This window comes from Ciona robusta, chromosome 2 (assembly GCF_009617815.1).
Source record: "Ciona robusta chromosome 2, ASM961781v2".
Classification (NCBI taxonomy): domain Eukaryota; kingdom Metazoa; phylum Chordata; class Ascidiacea; order Phlebobranchia; family Cionidae; genus Ciona; species Ciona robusta.
Window position 1 is genome coordinate 2,875,838 of NC_143236.1, and position 17,823 is coordinate 2,893,660.

The following is a 17,823-nucleotide window of genomic DNA, read 5'->3' on the forward strand; positions in this document are numbered from 1 at the left end:
CGCTACGATGTCGATACGGTGTCAGCGCATTGTCATGACCCCGTGTTCAGTGCGATTACGTCAGTTTTGATTCTGAGCTGTCTCACTAATAATAATATAAATGTGTCATGTTGCCGTCTAGCTAATTTAAGTTTCAATCTATTTTATGTAAATTTTGATCTTACTCGCTTTCAGCATTAACGAATAAACAACCACGTGCAACCTATTTAATGTGTTGTTTTTTTTTCTTAGTTTAAACGAATCTGAAACCGCTTGAATCATTCCGCACGTGGGCAGTAGATGTATAAACATATTAGAAATGCAACATTGAACTGTTTAGTTGACTAATATAGTAACTGTTTAGTTGACAAATATAGTCTAGGATTATTTGTGAAAGTATATATTATTGAACTCTGGACATTATGCTATAATCTACATATAATGTTAAGTCACATTTTAATTTTTTTTAAAACGTGCTTTCTCATTAGAGCTTTGCTCTCTTGTTGTTGTAATTAGGGCGCCCTCTATACAGCAACATAGATATATAAAGAGCCGCATGTGTGCCGTGTGGTGTAGTTTGTATAATCATAGTTTAATAATACAACAATAATAATACAACTTCTTTATTAAACTATGGTATAATGTACATCTCGATTTAAGGTGGTAAGTTTGCACGTGTAATCGTTTTGTTTACTTTTGTGATTTTTAAGGTACTAAACGTAAATCGACTTTGGACTTTTTTTCTTTTACGAGTGTATATAGTATAACACGGCCATACAACGTGTTTTAATCTAGAATATAATGCGATTATTGATCCTATACATTCGACTGTATAAAAAATATTCATGCAATTAATAAATCCAAATAAAATCTTGAAAAACATGTGTATGTGGTTTTTATTTAATAACTTTGCTTGATTTTTTGTAGAAACTTATTTCTCTGATCTACAAAATATTACATACGTAACCATCAAACCATGAAGGTAAAAGTTCTATCTAGAAACCCTGATGATTACCTGCGAGAAACTAAACGTGACATACACAAAGGTGAGGTGTATTTCTAATATATTCTCTAAAAACTTTAAAGTATGGTATAAATAGGTACGAACAGCGCCACGACACAGTGGTTAGCATGCCCGCCTTTAACCCAGCGATTGTTGTTTCAAGGTTCGCGGTTGCTACCGTTATGGACGTATGTGTCCTTGGGCAAGACACTTAATTGCAATTGCTCCAACCTAGTGGTCACTAATGGGTTGTCTGCCATATAGAAAAGCAATCACTGACAAAGCTACCTAGGGGTAACTCGTATGCTGGCACACGATGTATGAACAGAATATCTGTGTTAATAACGACTGTCGCTTTTTCGCCTGTGCAAATATAAAGCAAGTTATAAGGTTTATTCATAGAACCTACCCTAACATGAATTTTCATTGCAGTTTTCCGCAACTACAACCCTGTCCTCCACCCCTTTGAGGCTCCAAGAGAGTATATGAGAGCTTTGAATGCTACGAAACTTGACAGAGTCTTTGCTAAACCGTTTCTAGCTTCACTAGATGGACACCGTGACGGTGTTTGCTGCTTATGTAAACATAGAAAGAGATTGAGTTATTTATTTTCGGGATCCTGTGATGGAGAGGTCCGGAATACTTATGTTTTTAAATAATCCATCCATTATGACATATGCTGATTTTTAACTTATTGCCTTTTTATTCCTTCATTTTTGTCACAGAAGGATAATAGTCATTAAATTCCTCTAACTTAGTGGTCACTAATGTGCTGTCTTTCGTTTATAATATTATATATATATATATATTAATATATATATATATATTAATATATATTATAGTAATTTTAATTACAACCTAATTTATTGCTCTTTTTAGATACGTCAATGGAATCTCACTAACAGGCAATGTATCCGAACATTACAAGGTCATACTGGGTTTGTAAGAGGTTTAGCATGTTCACCAGATGGAAAGAGGTTCATATCAGTTGGTGATGATAAAACAGTAAAACATTGGAACTCAGATCCTCTCAGTGAAGAAAGAGACATTCCTATCAACACAGTGGTAGCTAAGGTAATCGAGCTCTTGGCCATGTCTTTACACTGATTTGCTTTACTAATAATAAAAAATGCAATGGCATTAGCCTTTGTGTGTAGTAAGTTAATTTAGGGAAATCTTACGCAACTTAGACCTTTACATTCGAGATGTAATAGTGTGCCATCTGTCATGTGGCAGAATATTACTGTTACAAAATAGAACATGTTTTTTGTTTTTTTCTTTTGTTTCTGTTCTTATGCAAAACTCAACATCTGTTTAACTGAGTCTTTTATATTATATTTGTATTTAAAAAACAAACATTTACCAGTATACATGAAGAGAAAGATATTTTTTAGATATGAAAGGATTTTATAAGAGGTTAAACTTTTATTTAGTCCCTGTATACTGGTGTTGATCACCATTGGACGGATTCAATATATGCAACATGTGGACAATCTGTTGATATTTGGAATATGGAACGTTCAGAACCTGTCAGAGTTTATAAATGGGGGATGGATTCAATTCAAAGTGTCAAGTTTAATCCTGTTGAAACTAATCTGTGTATAAGCACAGTTTCTGACCGAAGCATCAGACTTTATGACATTAGAGCTGCGGTGCCTCTCAATAAAGTAACATTAAAACTTCGAAGTAATGTTGCTGTGTGGAATCCCATGGAAGCATACAATTTCACTGCTGCCAATGAAGACCATAAGTAAGAATTTAATATTAAGAAAGTACTAGAGATTACCGTGAGTGTGTTGTTTACTGTGCAAGTCAGATATGTGGTAAATACACCTCTGGCCCAAGTTCCAGGTACGTTGCCTCATCACAATGCACCATCATAGGAAATCATCATCATCCATATGAATAAAAATAATAAGCTACTTTCAGGTGTAATAAATATAGCTTAGGTACAACGTCCATGTACTGTGTTTATTCTTTATCCAGGAATTATAAAGTGTAGATCCGATCAATGGAAAATTATTACTTATTGTCAGAATAGAAAATCACCGTCAATGCTGTTTGTTAAACAATAGATAATGCCATTTATTTAATACTTGCAGCTTATATACATTTGATATGAGAAAATTGGATTTTGCATTGAATGTCCACACTGATCACACCGATGCTGTGCTTGATGTTGATTATTCACCAACTGGTCGCGAACTTGTATCTGGGAGCTACGATAGGTAAGACAATATTTAGGTTAATATGTAGAATTGCATACACAATACCCATATCCATTTTCTTTTGTAATATATATCTATAATAAGGTATTTGAATCAGTATGGCAGTTTTTGGTTTTGTCTGTTGGGCAACAAAGCCATTGGTTATAACAAAAGGGCTCTATTTCATACAACTTTATTACTTTCATCATATTTTAAGATACAATTTCTTAACTTTATAGCCTGTAAATAAACTGTTTTGTTAACTTTTGTAACGTGAATAAGAATGTTGTATTTTTTTAAGGACGATACGAATATTTCCTGTGTCTGGTACTGGTCATAGTAGGGAAGTGTATCATACAAAACGAATGCAACGTGTATTTACTGTAAAGTGGTCAGCTGATAACAGGTAAATTAGATTGCTGGTTTTAGATTTGTGTGATATTTGATTTGTAAATCAGTAAAACCACTAATTAAAATTGCTGCATAGTTTCCACTGGTTTAATTTTTTTTAACTCTACATTTTCATCTGTTTTACTCAGGTATATTTTATCTGGATCTGATGAAACAAATATTCGGATGTGGAAAGCAAGAGCATCAGAGAAACTTGGAAGGGTAAAATATGACTGGGTTTTGTTATCAATTTTAACTTTAATGATTTGTTACTTAGGCAATTCACTAAATTATTCTTTGTGTATTGAATGTACTTGTTATCTCAAATCAAACTGTGGATCGTGTATTAGAAGTATTATTGTAAATTAAGGCAACTTTTTTACAATTTTATTTCGTGACTGTTTAAAAAAGTAATTCTTTTTAAAAATGTTTTCTATACTTAAGTTCAATCAATGTTTTGACATATGATTATATCTGATATTGCCTATTCAATAATTTAGATGACGCCTCGTGAAAAAGCAGCTGCTGATTATAATGAAAAATTAAAGCTGAAATATGCCTACCATCCTCAAGTAAAGAGAATTGCACGCCACAGGTAAAAAAAACGATTTTAATATTTCATACATGATACTCAGCGATATATAATTTAAAAGAGTTTTTTAAACAGGATAATTTATGAGCGTGCTATATTTAAAAGTTATTTCAGACAACTATAAATGAGAATGGGTAATTAATAATATTGTGATATAATTAACTTCTTTTGCAATGTGGCTAAAATCTGATATGTGATGTACTGACACTTATTTGCCTGTTTATACAAACAAATATATTTTTGGTGTACTAACTCTGAATTTACAGACATGTACCTAAAACTATTTATCAAGCTATGAAAGAAAAGAAATTGATAAAAGATTCTCAACGGAAAAAGTAAGTTTAATAAATCAAAGTCAATTTTATTTCTCCAAATATGTTTAATATGTTTAAAAGATGTAATTTGTTGTGGTAACTACTACCAAAAATTAAAAACCCTGAATTCAAGGCATTGGTGTGTCCAATATCCATGCTGCATGCTATTTGTGTAAATTTTGTGTAAAACTTTCATTCGATTGAATTTAAGGGTGAACTATTACCATTTAAACCTTTTTTATTGGATTTTGTCGTAACAGTATATTACCATTTGCAGAGAGCAAAATCTCAGAGCCAACAGCAAGCCAGGGACTGTTCCACGGGTGCCAGAAAAATTAAAACACATTGTTTTGCCACCACAAGAGTAAATTGTTACAACAAAAGTTTTATTACAATTAACAACACAGTGAAGAACATTGACATAATAAAATACTGTATTACCAACAACATTATGTGTATTTATCTTAATGGCATGTCTTGCAATATATGATAATGAACATTGTTAAATATGTAGAATGTGTTACAACAACTTAAACATTAAAACAACCTGAATAAAGCAATATACCATAAAAGCGATTACACAGATTGGTATGGCCATTCCATCAAAAAATATCTGTAAAACAGCATTGTACTTGGTGTAGCGATTGCAATTAGGTATACGGTCACAGCAAAGCAGTTGGCCCTAAAAAGTACAAATAGTAAGGTCTTATTCGTGTAGACGAAAATAAAACTTTCTAAAGTAAGTAGCAATACGTGAACATCAGTGTATTTACCATTTCCACTTAAAAGAAGAACTCCGTCTCTTTCTATTATAGTAGGCATCGTTCATATTAACTTCCATTCTTTTAACAGGGACTCGTTGCTGCAAGTTGTGTTGACTGTATTCGTTCAAGGACTCCAGCTCGGAAAAGTCAGAAGTTGTATCTATTCGATCCATTGCATTCTTCGGCGCAGAATATTGCAGATGGTCAATTACACAACAGTGCGATACACGTTTTTTCGAAATCAAACTACTTTATCAGAGTTGTTCTTTTTTTCAAAAAAAAGGTTATTTCCAAAGCTAAACATTTTTGGCTGCTTTATTACAATTTGATATGTTTACCCATTTTGAGTGATTTAGCTAGGTGAAAGGCATTTCGTAATAAATTGTAATGCAAATTTGTCGGCAACACGTCCTTTTACCATAGACAACTTATAATAGACCGATAAGTTGTCTATGCTTTTACTGAAGCGTGACGATTTTAGTCACAGCATAGATATCTTAACACATGATTGAATATCCTGTGCAGAGTCGTATAAACACCTTTTTGTATGGCTCTGATCCTGTGTATGGAACACACAGAAGATGGAACATCATAGAAGTTCTATGGAGACTATGGTAACGTAATATCGTGTAAACACCAAAACAGGCGACCGAGTTTTCATCGTTACGCACTGCTGCAGAACGCTACCTGGCAACACACATTGATCGCTTGTAGTCGTACCATAGATACCTAAACATATGGTATCTATGGTCGTACACACCACAGTTTTAAGTCTTGCGTAAAATGTCGCTGAAGTTGTATTCTTACTTTCGAAGTTCGTGTAGCTGGAGAGTTCGCATTTGTCTTGCACTAAAAAGCATTGATTACGAAACTATTCCAATTCACTTGGTAAAGGATGGCGGTCAGCAACACCAGGAATCTTACAAGTACGTACACAAGGGAAATAGCAAGCAATGTGTTTCTTAGACTACAGGGTTTTATCTCTGGTACCACTTATCAAAAAAATATCGCAGGAAGCTGAACCCCATGGCTCAAGTACCTGCATTGGTTGTGGATGATAAAGTGGTAATTACTCAGTCTGCTGCGATCATTGAGTTTTTGGAAGAGAAATATAAATCCAAAGATGCTCCACTACTGCCAGATGATATATATAAAAAGGCAAAAGTCAAAGAAATTTGCGAGGTATTTCATTACAAGGTTCTTGATATTGCATACTGTTCTAGGCTTCTAGCATTACTTAACTTTAAATTTGTAACTATATAGTTTTTTTAGTTATTATGTTGAGCCCCAGATAACACGAATCAGATTCTATTTGTAAAACTTTAGTTGTTGCATTTAAATACTCCTTCAGCTTCAGGTCTCATTTACCCTAATTAAAATTAGCATATTTTACCAATATACAGATGATTGGTTCAGGTATCCAGCCTATTCAAAATCTTGCGGTGTTAAATAAAGTAGGTGAGACAAGAATGGATTGGGGCAAATATTGGATCGATGTTGGCTTTCAAGCACTGGAAAAAATGTTGCAAAACTGTGCTGGAAAATATTGTGTAGGTGACGACATTACAATGGCAGATGCCTTCCTTGTACCACAGGTATAAAAAGAGATATTTTTCTGTTGCACCGTAACAACTTAAAGAATTGTAAAACCATTTCAGGTTGGAAATGCAATTAGATTCAAAGTTGACATGTCTCAATTTCCTATTATATCACGCATCAATGCCACACTGGAAGAGCAACCAGCATTTAAGGCAGCACATCCAAGCAACCAAGTTGATTCTCCAGATAAAAATTAGCGTTTTCGGAGTGGCTTCCACTTATAAATAGCTGCAGAGCTTGCATCTTCTCGTTTTACCAAATCTCGATCTTTAACAGCTTTATCCTACAAAACATAAATTAAACAATTAATATAAATGAGGGTAAGAAATAGGTATACAGAAAGTTTTTTGAAATCCTGATTTCACTTACTGTGCTCAAAATTTTTTGAATTGTCAATTTGTCTACAACTGCCTGCAGTTCTTTTACTCTGGTTTTCCGTTGTTCAATTTCTCTCACAAGACGTTTACTTGCAGTTCCCTCCTATGCAAAATAACAACAGTTTAATCATGGAAGCCCACTCATTTATCAATGAAATCCTTACTGTGTTAGTTTTGGGTTTCTCCAATGGAATTTCTTCATTTGAATCAATAAATCGAATATGTTTGTTTGTTGTTCCATCAACAAAATGAATTCTGTTCTCTAATTTTTCAATTTTCTGAGAAAGCAATCGAATACACGAATCAACATTAAGTTGCCAAAATAATTATTTACAGGCAGTAGCAGATTGTAGGTTTTCAATACTCAAGATTTGTTTCATACACTTCAGGCCTACTTACGAGCTACCATGTAAGTTACTTTGTGGATGTTTTTTGTATGGCTGATAAATTAAAATTAGCAAACTGTTAATGACCACTGGTTTTGCCTCTACAGTGTCTTGCCGAAGGACACATATGCCTACAACAATGGTACCAACGACAGGCCTTAAACCGGCCTATAAATTTAAAAATAAAGTATTTAACCATCAATAACAATTAATCAATTATTATATCAATATCATATGCCAGTCAGACAAGGTTTGCACCAAATCTCCTTAATACACTGGTCACTGTTGTGGGTAATCCCCAATCCAAGTTTGTATAAAAGTGAAAATCTGATTGGCATGAGCAGCCATAGTCTTGTAAGCAAAGATATAAGTATCTAATATAGCCTTGGATCAAGTATAAACAAGTTCTTAACACATAAATGCTACTTTCACACCTTCTTTTCAATCTGCAGTTTCCACTTGACATAATTCAAATCTTGAGTCTCCATTAACATTTTCTGAGCAGGTGTAGCAGTTTGTTCTTCACGTATAAAGTCTTTCACATGTTCCCCATCCTGTAATAATTTTAGAATGTTATTTAACTTATTTTGTATGAGAAACAACTTTTGTTATATACTATAGACATGGAATGGTTAGAATTACAAGTACAAATAATTCATGTTCACAAAAAGGTGAAATGGTATTTAAACAGTATAACATGTTTACCGTTAATTTAGTTTTGATCATTCCAAAGTAAAATTCATCTGGATTTTTTGATTGCGCAATTTTTCGCAACGCCTTGAGTTGTTTTTCTTTTTCTTTATAACTTCGTGCTCGCAATTTGTAATCTTTCTTCTTTTCCAACAGTCCAAGACCTTCTCTACCAGAAACCTGTTTTTGAGACGTTGGCTTGGTAGCAATTTCATTTTATATAATAAAATGGAACTAGTAAAGTATCCCCAGCTGAGTTACAGATTAGGCTTGTAAAAAGTGTTATGAAACAGTGGTGTATGTTATGCAGATAACGTTTGTGGAAGATTTTTCACCAGCACTAAAAATTACCCATATAAATATATATAAAACATAATATATAAAAACAGTTTTTATAACGTTTTACCTGTCCTCGCTCTCTGTGAGGCTTTTGGCGAGCTTTCTGGGCCTTTACAAACGACATTTTCCTAACCTAAATAAACGTTAATAAAGCTATTACGTTAGTGACTTCTTAATCCAAAAAAACGCGTTATTGGGCACGTAGTGACCATGTAAATCCCAAAGTTAGTATAGACCAAGTTAGGAAACGGCACTCGTGTCCGCCATTACGGAGCCCACAGAGCGTGAATCGCCTATACAAATGCATGGTCGGCATGTTTTCATTTAGTTCTTGTAAGCGATACAAAGCTAGAAAACACGTATAGCGGTTGTTTTAACGTTTAAAATATAATTTCTAATATAAATCTTGTTATATAATATTAAATCTAGGAATTAATGTGAAGTAAATTAATATTTTGACTGGTTTTCGGCGTACAGTGTGGTTTAACAGGTTACTTTACGTTGGCGATTAAAACTAGCAGAAATCAGCTTAGTTTACATAATAGTATATGATCATACCTACGAATCTACAGAGCCATTCTTTACTACATTTATAATCCAACATTAGCGGACATGCAGCTCCAAACTGCTTAAGTACTAGCAGATGAGGTGTTCGCTTTTTCCGATTTCATAAAGACCCGCAACGCAGAAAAGGTAGCTTACTAATTCCAGAGTCGTATAAACACCGAGTAGTCCAACTGCCGTCTATGTGTGTCCAAAATAGAGCAAAAGTGGTGACTTTGACAATGGGTTTAAACGAACTTGTTAAGTTTTGTTTGTGTTTTCCTATTGTGGGAAGGTGTAAAACAGCTTCTATTTACCTTACCAAACATTTTTTAGAAAAAATGTATAAATTTAGCCGCATTAAATGACTAAAATGTCGCAAATCAACCGCTTCTAATTCTAATTTTTAACTTTTTTTGACACAGAAAACAAATAACACATGTTTTTCACATTTTTCAACCTTTAAATTTGTTTTTAGGCCCAAGTTTTTCTGTAATTTACCGAAAAACATACATTTTCCCTATACCTACTGTGTTATTTTGGACCCAAATTGCCAACAGGGGTCGTGATATTTTTTCGCACAATGTGCAGCAAAATGTGCACCTTGAAATGTGCAGCTAGGTGCACCAAAATTTGCTGCACTAAAATGTGCACCTTGAAATGTGCAGCTCGGTGCACCAAACTTTGCTGCACTAAAATGTGCACCTTGAAATGTGCAGCTCGGTGCACCAAAATGTGCAGCTAGGTGCACCAAAATGTGCAGCTCCGAAATGTGCACCTTGAAATGTGCAGCTCGATGCACCGGTGTTTTTTGGCGGTGCGCACTGATTTTTCCCGGTCCCTTTAATTAGTGCAGGTCCACTAAGTCCACTAGGTCCACTAGGTCCGCTAGGTCCGCTAGGTCCGCTAGGTCCGCTAGGTCCGCTAGGTCCACTAGGTCCGCTAGGTCCACTAGGTCCGCTAAGTCCACTAGGTCCGCTAGGTCCACTAGGTCCGCTAGGTCCGCTAGGTCCGCTAGGTCCACTAGGTCCGCTAGGTCCACTAGGTCCGCTAGGTCCACTAGGTCCACTAGGTCCACTAGGTCCGCTAAGTCCACTAGGTCCACTAGGTCCGCTAGGTCCACTAGGTCCGCTAGGTCCACTAGGTCCACCGCTGGGTCCACTAGGTCCACCGCTGGGTCCACTAGGTCCACCGCTGGGTCCACCTCTAGACTTAGCGGACCTAGTGGACCTAGCGGACCTAGTGGACCTAGTGGACCCAGAGCCATAGAAATACCGAGTAGTCCAACCCATTGTTACGTAAAACACAAATTGAACGGCAATTTGGTTCCAAAATAACACAGTAGGTATAGGGAAAATGTATGTTTTTCGGTAAATTACAGAAAAACTTGGGCCTAAAAACAAATTTAAAGGTTGAAAAATGTAAAAAACATGTGTTATTTGTTTTCTGTGTCAAAAAAAGTCAAAAATTAGAATTAGAAGCGGTTGATTTGCGACATTTTAGTCATTTAATGCGGCTAAATTTATACATTTTTTCTAAAAAATGTTTGGTAAGGTAAATAGAAGCTGTTTTACACCTTCCCACAATAGGAAAACACAAACAAAACTTAACAAGTTCGTTTAAACCCATTGTCAAAGTTACCACTTTTGCTCTATTTTGGACACACATAGACGGCAGTTGGACTACTCGGTGTTTATACGACTCCGGTGTTTATACGACTCTGGTGTTTATACGACTCTAGCGGACCTAGTGGACCTAGCGGACCTAGCGGACCTAGTGGACCTAGTGGACCTAGTGGACCTAGCGGACCTAGTGGACCTAGCGGACCTAGTGGACCTAGTGGACCTAGCGGACCTAGCGGACCTAGTGGACCTAGTGGACCTAGCGGACCTAGTGGACCTAGCGGACCTAGTGGACCTAGTGGACCTAGCGGTGGACCTAGCGGACCTAGTGGACCTGCACTAATTAAAGGGACCCGATTTTTCCTGTTTAGCACTAGTGAAGAATCCTCCTATATATGTTACAGATTAGGTTGGTAGGTAGGGGTTAGTGTTTTTGGGGTAGAGGTTAGTGGTTAGAAGTTACATTACATTTAGCAGTTAACAGGGTAAGAAGGGACAGTTCAAAATTGTTGTTAATTTGGAATTATAAGGGAATTTATAAATTAGTGATCTATCACTTATTTCATTAGAGTAAAGATAATTTTAACAAAATGTTTGTGAAGTCTCAACATGAACTTGACAGAATTACAGTACATTGGGAACAGTGTAAACTCTGCTCCTTTAAGCAAGATGATATTATGGTTCATGTTGCTCCTGTTCACATGAAGAGTGCAGTGAATTTGATTATAAAAATGAACCAGGTTTGTACATCAGTTAATATTCACTAATTTGTTGTATTCAAATTAATTATTTTTTAACAATTATTTTTTAAAGGATTTGTATTCCTTTGCAAAATGCCTTGCGCAGGAATGAACAAAGCCGGTAGTGGGCATTATCCCTGCCCTTGGTGTTCAAAACATTTTTCATGTGGCTTTAGTTTGCGGAGGCATTCAAGCATTAAGTTAATTTGAAAATTGATATGCCCTATTGTTTTTGTAGCAGCGTTAAACTGCTTCACAGTAGATATTGAATGTACTTCTGAAAATACCTTCATAATCTATATTTTCATATTAAATATATTCATTATTCATATATTATATATAGGCCTATATATAATATATGAATATATCATACTAATTAGTTCATGTGTTTTAGAAATTCACCAATTTGAAGAAAAGAAAAGGGCTACTGTAGGAATGAATGGTGAGCTATGTTAAGAACCTCTTTGATAGCAGTAAAGATCTGGTGCTACAAAAACAGAACAGATGAAATTCAAGTCAAACCAACTGCTATATTCGCCTAAATGGCATTGTCAGGAGAGCACTAAAACAAGTACATTATGTCAACAAATTTAATTTGCAGATTGCATAGTTTGACCCAAGAAGACCAAGACCATGAAGACCTTATGCAATATTTTCTATTCAACAAAATGATTCCGCAACAAATGATATGTGCAGTGATGGGATATGATATCCCATCACTGCCATCAAATCTTCTACAAGATCATGCTCCTCCAACTAATACCCATAGAAAATGTTTGTCCACGGGATCATTCCGTTTTAGAGTATCATCGATCTAATCAAGCTACAGTGTTTGGAATTGGAAACATTTGGAAAGGTAAACAGAATCCATATTGTTGTACTTAATTTATAAATGCTTTATACTATACACAATAATATTTTATATTTATTTATTTTCAAGCGTTACTGTGGAAACGAAAGCATGTAGTCAGTGCAAATTTCAAATTCACTTTCAAAAGTATACCTCCGGCTATTACAACTATAATAATCACACAATTCTTTCCCTTGCTCTATGTAATTATTTAATTAAAGTAAGTGCATTTTATACTTGTTTACGGGTCCCTCTCAGTGTGCCACTGTGTACCGTAGAAATTTACATTTCAGTGTCACGGCTATACAGTTATCAACATACTACGGTAGGCCCAAACTAATTTTCTGATAACGTTTAGGTGACATGTACTTCAGAAACACTGCGGACACTGTGACACACTGCGGCACACTGACAATTTAGAGGTACTGCTTGTTTACAGATTGTGGCAGTGTTGATAAATATTGAGAGTAATAATTTGTAGTTGTAGACTACCCCTTTTATCCCTGTAGGCTTATGATTTTTTGTCAAATAAGTAGATGATCATAACTATGCATAATAGCTTGTTATAATTCTCCTTATCAATATTTGGCAGAATCACGTAGCAGTGGAAGCAGCTGTAAAACTAACACTATAAACACTGGGTAAATTACCATTAAAACAAACAAAAGTTTTCATTAACACTATTGGTCCGGCGCCGTGGCTCAGTGGTTTAGGTGTCTGCATCGAAACCAAAGTGTCCCCGGTTCGATGCTCGACGGCGATACTAATCGGCGTATGTGTCCTTGGGCAAGACACTTAACGGACATTGCTCCAACCCTGCGGTCACTAATGGGTTGTCCAAATTGTAAGCCATATCAAATAAAAATCATACACGAAGTTGAAAAGTGTGGTAACTCGTAAGCACAGGAGGATAGAAAAATGGTGCCAATAATACTCGTCTGACTGTTATGCGGTGTCACGGCACCGGTCGCACGAAGGACTTAAATGGACTTTCCGGGTGGTGGGGTAATGGGCCAAATCTGGCCTAATTCCCAAGTCCTTAACAAGGACCTCACCCATAAAAAAAAATTAACACTATTATTGTTTGCAGATTGCATCTTTTGCATGTGACCGTTGGTATCATACACGCTGTCTCGGTTTGAATGTTGAGACATTTACCGCACTTGGAAAAAAACAATGGAGCTGTGAATTTTGTGTTTAATTTTAATAAAATTTTGTTCTTTACATTGTCTGAAAATGAGTTTTGTAGTCTTTGAATCCTGATATATATATATATAATTGTTTGAATGTCAGTCTATACTGGTAATAATATTAGAACCTTTATGAGTGGACCATCAGCTGAACGCCTTGATTTATGGTACACCCACACTAAGGCAAAAAATTGGCTGCACCGAGCTGCACTTTTCGGAGCTGCACATTGTCAAGCTGCACATTTCAAGCTGCACATTTCGGAGCTGCACATTTCGGAGCTGCACATTTCGGAGCTGCACATTTCAAGCTGCACATTTCGGAGCTGCACATTTCAAGGTGCACACTTCGGAGCTGCACATTTCAAGGTGCACACTTCGGAGCTGCACATTTCAAGGTGCACACTTCGGAGCTGCACACTTCGGAGCTGCACATTTCGGAGCTGCACATTTTTTCAAGCTGCACATTTCAAGGTGCACATTTTGGTGCGGCAAATTTTGGTGCACCGAGCTGCACATTTCAAGGTGCACATTTCGGAGCTGCACATTTTGGTGCACCGAGCTGCACATTTCAAGGTGCACATTTTGGTGCGGCAAATTTTGGTGCACCTAGCTGCACATTTCAAGGTGCACAATTTGCTGCACATTGTGCGAAAAACTCATACGAGTCCCACTCCAAATTGCCGTTCAATTTGTGTTTTACGTAACAATGGGTTGGACTACTCGGTATTTCTATGGCTCTGACTAATTCAAGCAGAGGACCAAAAATAGTAACTCAGTATTGTTTTCCTCAATGTCATTTCGATATTAGGCAAATTTTACACAGATACCTTAAGTTTCGTTGCCGGGTATACGTGTTAAGTTTGTGAGCCAAAAAGTAAAAACACACAGCTAGATACACCAGTTTATGGTAATGTTATGCGTTTTTGTTTGTATTTTTATATTTTAAACATGTTCTTTTTTGATTTTGGTTAGTAAACTTGATATTTTCTGTTTTTTTACTCTTTAATCGATTAAGTGTTCAATAAAAGTTGATTATTTTTGTGAGGTTTATTATTGTGATAAGATATAACATTAGTAGAAAGCCATTTTTACGCGCAGAAGTGCTTGGTTTTTAAAAAATCGCAATATTTAAACGAAAAACAGCACCCAGCAATGATAAAATGCTATGCCGTGGGCTCCGTAATGGTGGCGTCCATGACGTCATAGACGCGCGACAATGGATAACAAGACTCGTTGTTTTACAATCCGTTTCCTAACTTGGTCTATACTAACTTTGGTAAATCCTATTTATTTGTTTAGGTATCTACTATCTATGTTTGGCCACTGTGTGTCCAAAATCGAGCAAAAGCGATGACTGTCGCAATTGGTTTAAAACTTTAAACCATGTATTATCTTACTCCATTTTGCTTAAACTATAAACAGTTATTGTTCTAGTATATAGCTGGCAAATATAAATTAAATGGACATGCAATTCTCTAATAAAAGCCAAACGAAACCGCCTGGTTTGCTGGGATAATACGTGAAAGAATTGGGAAAGTCGACAGTAACAGAAGGCACTGGAAGCACTGGTGTACTGTGGTATTTAAAGGGGAGACAAATGTAAAATCGCCTGGTATATCTGTTTTGTTTGGTTGAAAGTTGTAAAGGGCTATATGGCTATAGCCAAATACCTAAACAAATAGGCTAGATGTCTTAACAATAGTCGCAAACCACCTTAACAAACGCTGTTTTCCCTAATTTTACGCTAAATTTACCATAAAGTTTTCCTGGAATAAAATAATAGGCTATACACTTTTACAATTATTACTTTAAAAAAATATCTCCACGGTTTAATTTACAGCGAATCAGTTTGGGCAAAAGTCGTTACTTTTCGCGTCAAAGCCGTTCATTGCTAACGATCATCGGCAGAGTATATAGATGTTTTATTATATTTATCACTATGGTGCAATTCCGGTGCAATCAAGCTTTTACCTTGACTTTTTTGTAATATTGTTATTTAGTTGTTTTATAGCATGACTTCGTCAGACGTCAGTTTGAACATCCAGGACCTGGAGTTATTCTTCAAAACACATAATTTATGAATTTTGCTGTCATTTAACTACAACGCAGTGGTGAAACGGTATAGGTATGCAATATGAGATATTTCCTGAGGATGTTCTATTGCATTTCGGCCGGTTTAGTAATAAGCAAGACACAAGAAGCATATACAAAACAAAAGTAGATCATTAGAAATTATGAGAATATCTAAAAAGCTTCCTAAATTTGTGTTTATAGTTGGTTTAATGCTGTTAATAATTTATTTTATATGGCGGTAAGTAAAAAGTTAATGCTTAGTGAATAAAGATTGTTTTTTTTATTTAAGTTGGCGTATATTACTAGATTAAAAGTTGTTAACGTTAAATTATTTCGCTGTTCTGTGTCGTATAGTATAGTAGGGTGGGAAAAGATGGAACACCTTTAGCAAATAATATCCAAATAACCTGATCGTGTTTTAAACAACTATAACAAAGGTTTGTGGAAGTCGTGGGGATACGGCTTTATAATTCTTTAATATTCTTTGTTTACTACCAAATCGGACGAGAAAATAGAATGAAAAGGTGTCCCATCTTCCCTCATCCTATACTTGTTATTTATATTTGATTATCTACATAGGTTACATACTTATTAAAGTTATACCTTATTTTGCGTCATCCTCACTGCAAATATTCTTGTTTTGTTTAAGGTACAAATCCTTACCTGCAGAAACAAAATCGTTGTGCCCATTGGTTATTACAACAAAATCCACCGAGCGGAAAATGCATTTAAGGACTTTAAATATGCGGCCGGAAGTCTTGCATGTTGAAACAACGTCGGAAACTACTAATTTGTCCTCTACTCATACACCAATATGCAAGAAAAATTTCCTCTACCTAACCGAGCCGACTAAGCACAAACTGAACTCTACTTATGACGAAGAGAAAAACTGCATGGCACTGAAAGGTAAACCTTACTGATAGCCTGTTGGATAAAGATTGAGTCGGTTATAAATGGCCATTACGCCTGTTGTATTTTTACGTGCATATAATTTTCTAATGATATTCTATACTTATACAGTTTCGTACATTTTACAGAAAGTACTTCCATTTCGCTTGTAAACTTCGTTGTATCATCGGCACCAAACTTCCGCGCAAGACAAATAATCAGAGAAACATCGGGTTCGGTTTCATTTGTGAACGGTCTTTCCATAAAACATGTATTCGTTGTCGGAAAATCAACGGAAGAGAATACGAATATGAAGATAATAAAAGAGTCCGAAGAGCACGAAGATGTGTTGTTCTATGACTACCCGGATACGTACCTGTATGTATCAATAAGGCAGTGTTATTTTTTGTTGGTACAAATTTAAAACGTACAACTCAAATAACTTATATGTATATAGGAATTTGGTATACAAGACACTTGCTCTTCTACAGTGGGCCAATGAGAATCTATCAACGCAAGTTATTATTAGCAAGACTGACGATGATGTAGCGGTTGATTTCTTAGAGTTATCGAAAAATCTCAAAGACATTTTGGACGAGTTGTTGGCGTGTGAGAACGAAAGAGAGAAGAATGTGTTTGAACATTTTCCTATGATATGTGGTCTAGATTATCGCGTTCGGGATGTACCGATGCGCAGAAAAAGCCATAAAAACTACATCCCAATTGAGGAATATGCGCCAAGCACATACCCTACGTTTTGCAACGGTCCAATGTACGTTATACCAATGGCTATAGCTAAAGACGTATACAAATTGACCTGCGTCCATGAAATGTTGAGAACTGAGGACGTTTGGTTTACTGGGATAGTAAGAGACCGACTTGGCAAAGGCGATAGAAACATTATGAGACGCAAATATCCTTTCGCACAACATTATCAAACATCTGAAACCACTTTAGAACACAGAGAACACAATATGCGCAGGGTACACATCTCAATGGTTGAAAAAATAGTATATTCCAAAATACACTGGTGTAATTGCTGATATTGTTGACAGGTTAATTGAATTTAGACAAAACGGTAATTATTCGGTGTTAAATGTTATTAATTATATAAATATATAGTAGGGTGGGGGAAGACGGGACACTTTTTACCTCTATTTTCCCGCCCCGTTTAGTAGTAAACAAAGAACTATTTAGCCAAAAAGAATGTTTTTTTTTAGTTTTTGAACATGTGCACTGGTTTGATTTTAGTTAAGTGACAAAAGACATATATAGTA

At 35.7% G+C, this 17,823-nt stretch overlaps 5 protein-coding genes and 2 long non-coding RNA genes across 7 annotated transcripts; 5 read left to right on the forward strand and 2 right to left on the reverse strand.

Annotated features, from left to right (window-relative positions):
* Positions 1–523: 523 nt before the first annotated feature.
* Positions 524–4,932, forward strand: LOC149740111 (DDB1- and CUL4-associated factor 13-like). The gene is made up of 11 exons (XM_089872195.1): positions 524–642; positions 907–1,025; positions 1,415–1,614; positions 1,862–2,056; positions 2,416–2,732; positions 3,085–3,210; positions 3,491–3,595; positions 3,729–3,801; positions 4,080–4,174; positions 4,438–4,506; positions 4,763–4,932. Exons 2-11 carry the CDS (start codon positions 956–958, stop codon positions 4,851–4,853), a joined length of 1,341 nt encoding a protein of 446 aa, XP_089728321.1. The 5' UTR covers positions 524–642; positions 907–955; the 3' UTR covers positions 4,854–4,932.
* On the reverse strand, positions 4,855–5,638 carry LOC149740112 (uncharacterized). Its single transcript, XR_016384396.1, has 2 exons — positions 5,259–5,638; positions 4,855–5,167 (listed from the first exon to the last, which is right to left on the reverse strand). It is a non-coding gene; the product is annotated as an uncharacterized LOC149740112 (long non-coding RNA).
* Positions 5,639–5,789: 151 nt separating this feature from the next.
* On the forward strand, positions 5,790–7,538 carry LOC149740113 (putative maleylacetoacetate isomerase 2). Its single transcript, XM_089872212.1, has 4 exons — positions 5,790–6,175; positions 6,263–6,431; positions 6,653–6,844; positions 6,908–7,538. The coding sequence occupies exons 1-4, from the start codon at positions 6,033–6,035 to the stop codon at positions 7,043–7,045; spliced, it is 642 nt and encodes a 213-aa protein (XP_089728338.1). The 5' UTR covers positions 5,790–6,032; the 3' UTR covers positions 7,046–7,538.
* Positions 6,542–8,866, reverse strand: LOC149740114 (putative U3 small nucleolar RNA-associated protein 11). Its single transcript, XM_089872211.1, has 6 exons — positions 8,708–8,866; positions 8,317–8,481; positions 8,046–8,165; positions 7,390–7,503; positions 7,218–7,328; positions 6,542–7,131 (listed from the first exon to the last, which is right to left on the reverse strand). Exons 1-6 carry the CDS (start codon positions 8,762–8,764, stop codon positions 7,042–7,044), a joined length of 657 nt encoding a protein of 218 aa, XP_089728337.1. The 5' UTR covers positions 8,765–8,866; the 3' UTR covers positions 6,542–7,041.
* A 1,505-nt stretch (positions 8,867–10,371) lies between these two features.
* Positions 10,372–11,929, forward strand: LOC149740115 (uncharacterized). Its single transcript, XM_089872075.1, has 2 exons — positions 10,372–11,545; positions 11,612–11,929. The coding sequence occupies exons 1-2, from the start codon at positions 11,396–11,398 to the stop codon at positions 11,753–11,755; spliced, it is 294 nt and encodes a 97-aa protein (XP_089728201.1). The 5' UTR covers positions 10,372–11,395; the 3' UTR covers positions 11,756–11,929.
* A 44-nt stretch (positions 11,930–11,973) lies between these two features.
* LOC149740116 (uncharacterized) lies at positions 11,974–14,624 on the forward strand. The gene is made up of 3 exons (XR_016384397.1): positions 11,974–12,401; positions 12,754–12,817; positions 13,486–14,624. It is a non-coding gene; the product is annotated as an uncharacterized LOC149740116 (long non-coding RNA).
* A 303-nt stretch (positions 14,625–14,927) lies between these two features.
* LOC149740117 (beta-1,3-galactosyltransferase 1-like) lies at positions 14,928–17,591 on the forward strand. The gene is made up of 4 exons (XM_089872198.1): positions 14,928–15,896; positions 16,308–16,564; positions 16,696–16,924; positions 17,004–17,591. The coding sequence occupies exons 1-4, from the start codon at positions 15,820–15,822 to the stop codon at positions 17,587–17,589; spliced, it is 1,149 nt and encodes a 382-aa protein (XP_089728324.1). The 5' UTR covers positions 14,928–15,819; the 3' UTR covers positions 17,590–17,591.
* The last annotated feature ends 232 nt before the right edge of the window (positions 17,592–17,823 follow it).

Coding starts and splice junctions, on each gene's coding strand:
- LOC149740111 (XM_089872195.1), top strand. CDS start 956: ATGAAGGTAAAAGTTCTATCTAGAAACCCTGATGATTACCTGCGAGAA. Junction 3,211..3,490: donor GTATCTGGGAGCTACGATAG/GTAAGACAATAT, acceptor TATTTTTTTAAG/GACGATACGAATATTTCCTG. Junction 3,802..4,079: donor CATCAGAGAAACTTGGAAGG/GTAAAATATGAC, acceptor TCAATAATTTAG/ATGACGCCTCGTGAAAAAGC.
- LOC149740117 (XM_089872198.1), top strand. CDS start 15,820: ATGAGAATATCTAAAAAGCTTCCTAAATTTGTGTTTATAGTTGGTTTA. Junction 15,897..16,307: donor ATAATTTATTTTATATGGCG/GTAAGTAAAAAG, acceptor GTTTTGTTTAAG/GTACAAATCCTTACCTGCAG. Junction 16,925..17,003: donor GACTACCCGGATACGTACCT/GTATGTATCAAT, acceptor ATATGTATATAG/GAATTTGGTATACAAGACAC.
- LOC149740114 (XM_089872211.1), bottom strand. CDS start 8,764: ATGTCGTTTGTAAAGGCCCAGAAAGCTCGCCAAAAGCCTCACAGAGAG. Junction 8,166..8,316: donor TGATCAAAACTAAATTAACG/GTAAACATGTTA, acceptor AAATTATTACAG/GATGGGGAACATGTGAAAGA. Junction 7,504..8,045: donor AACTGCAGATTGAAAAGAAG/GTGTGAAAGTAG, acceptor TTGCTTTCTCAG/AAAATTGAAAAATTAGAGAA.
- LOC149740115 (XM_089872075.1), top strand. CDS start 11,396: ATGTTTGTGAAGTCTCAACATGAACTTGACAGAATTACAGTACATTGG. Junction 11,546..11,611: donor TGATTATAAAAATGAACCAG/GTTTGTACATCA, acceptor TAACAATTATTT/TTTAAAGGATTTGTATTCCT.
- LOC149740113 (XM_089872212.1), top strand. CDS start 6,033: ATGTCGCTGAAGTTGTATTCTTACTTTCGAAGTTCGTGTAGCTGGAGA. Junction 6,176..6,262: donor CAACACCAGGAATCTTACAA/GTACGTACACAA, acceptor AAAATATCGCAG/GAAGCTGAACCCCATGGCTC. Junction 6,845..6,907: donor ATGCCTTCCTTGTACCACAG/GTATAAAAAGAG, acceptor AAACCATTTCAG/GTTGGAAATGCAATTAGATT.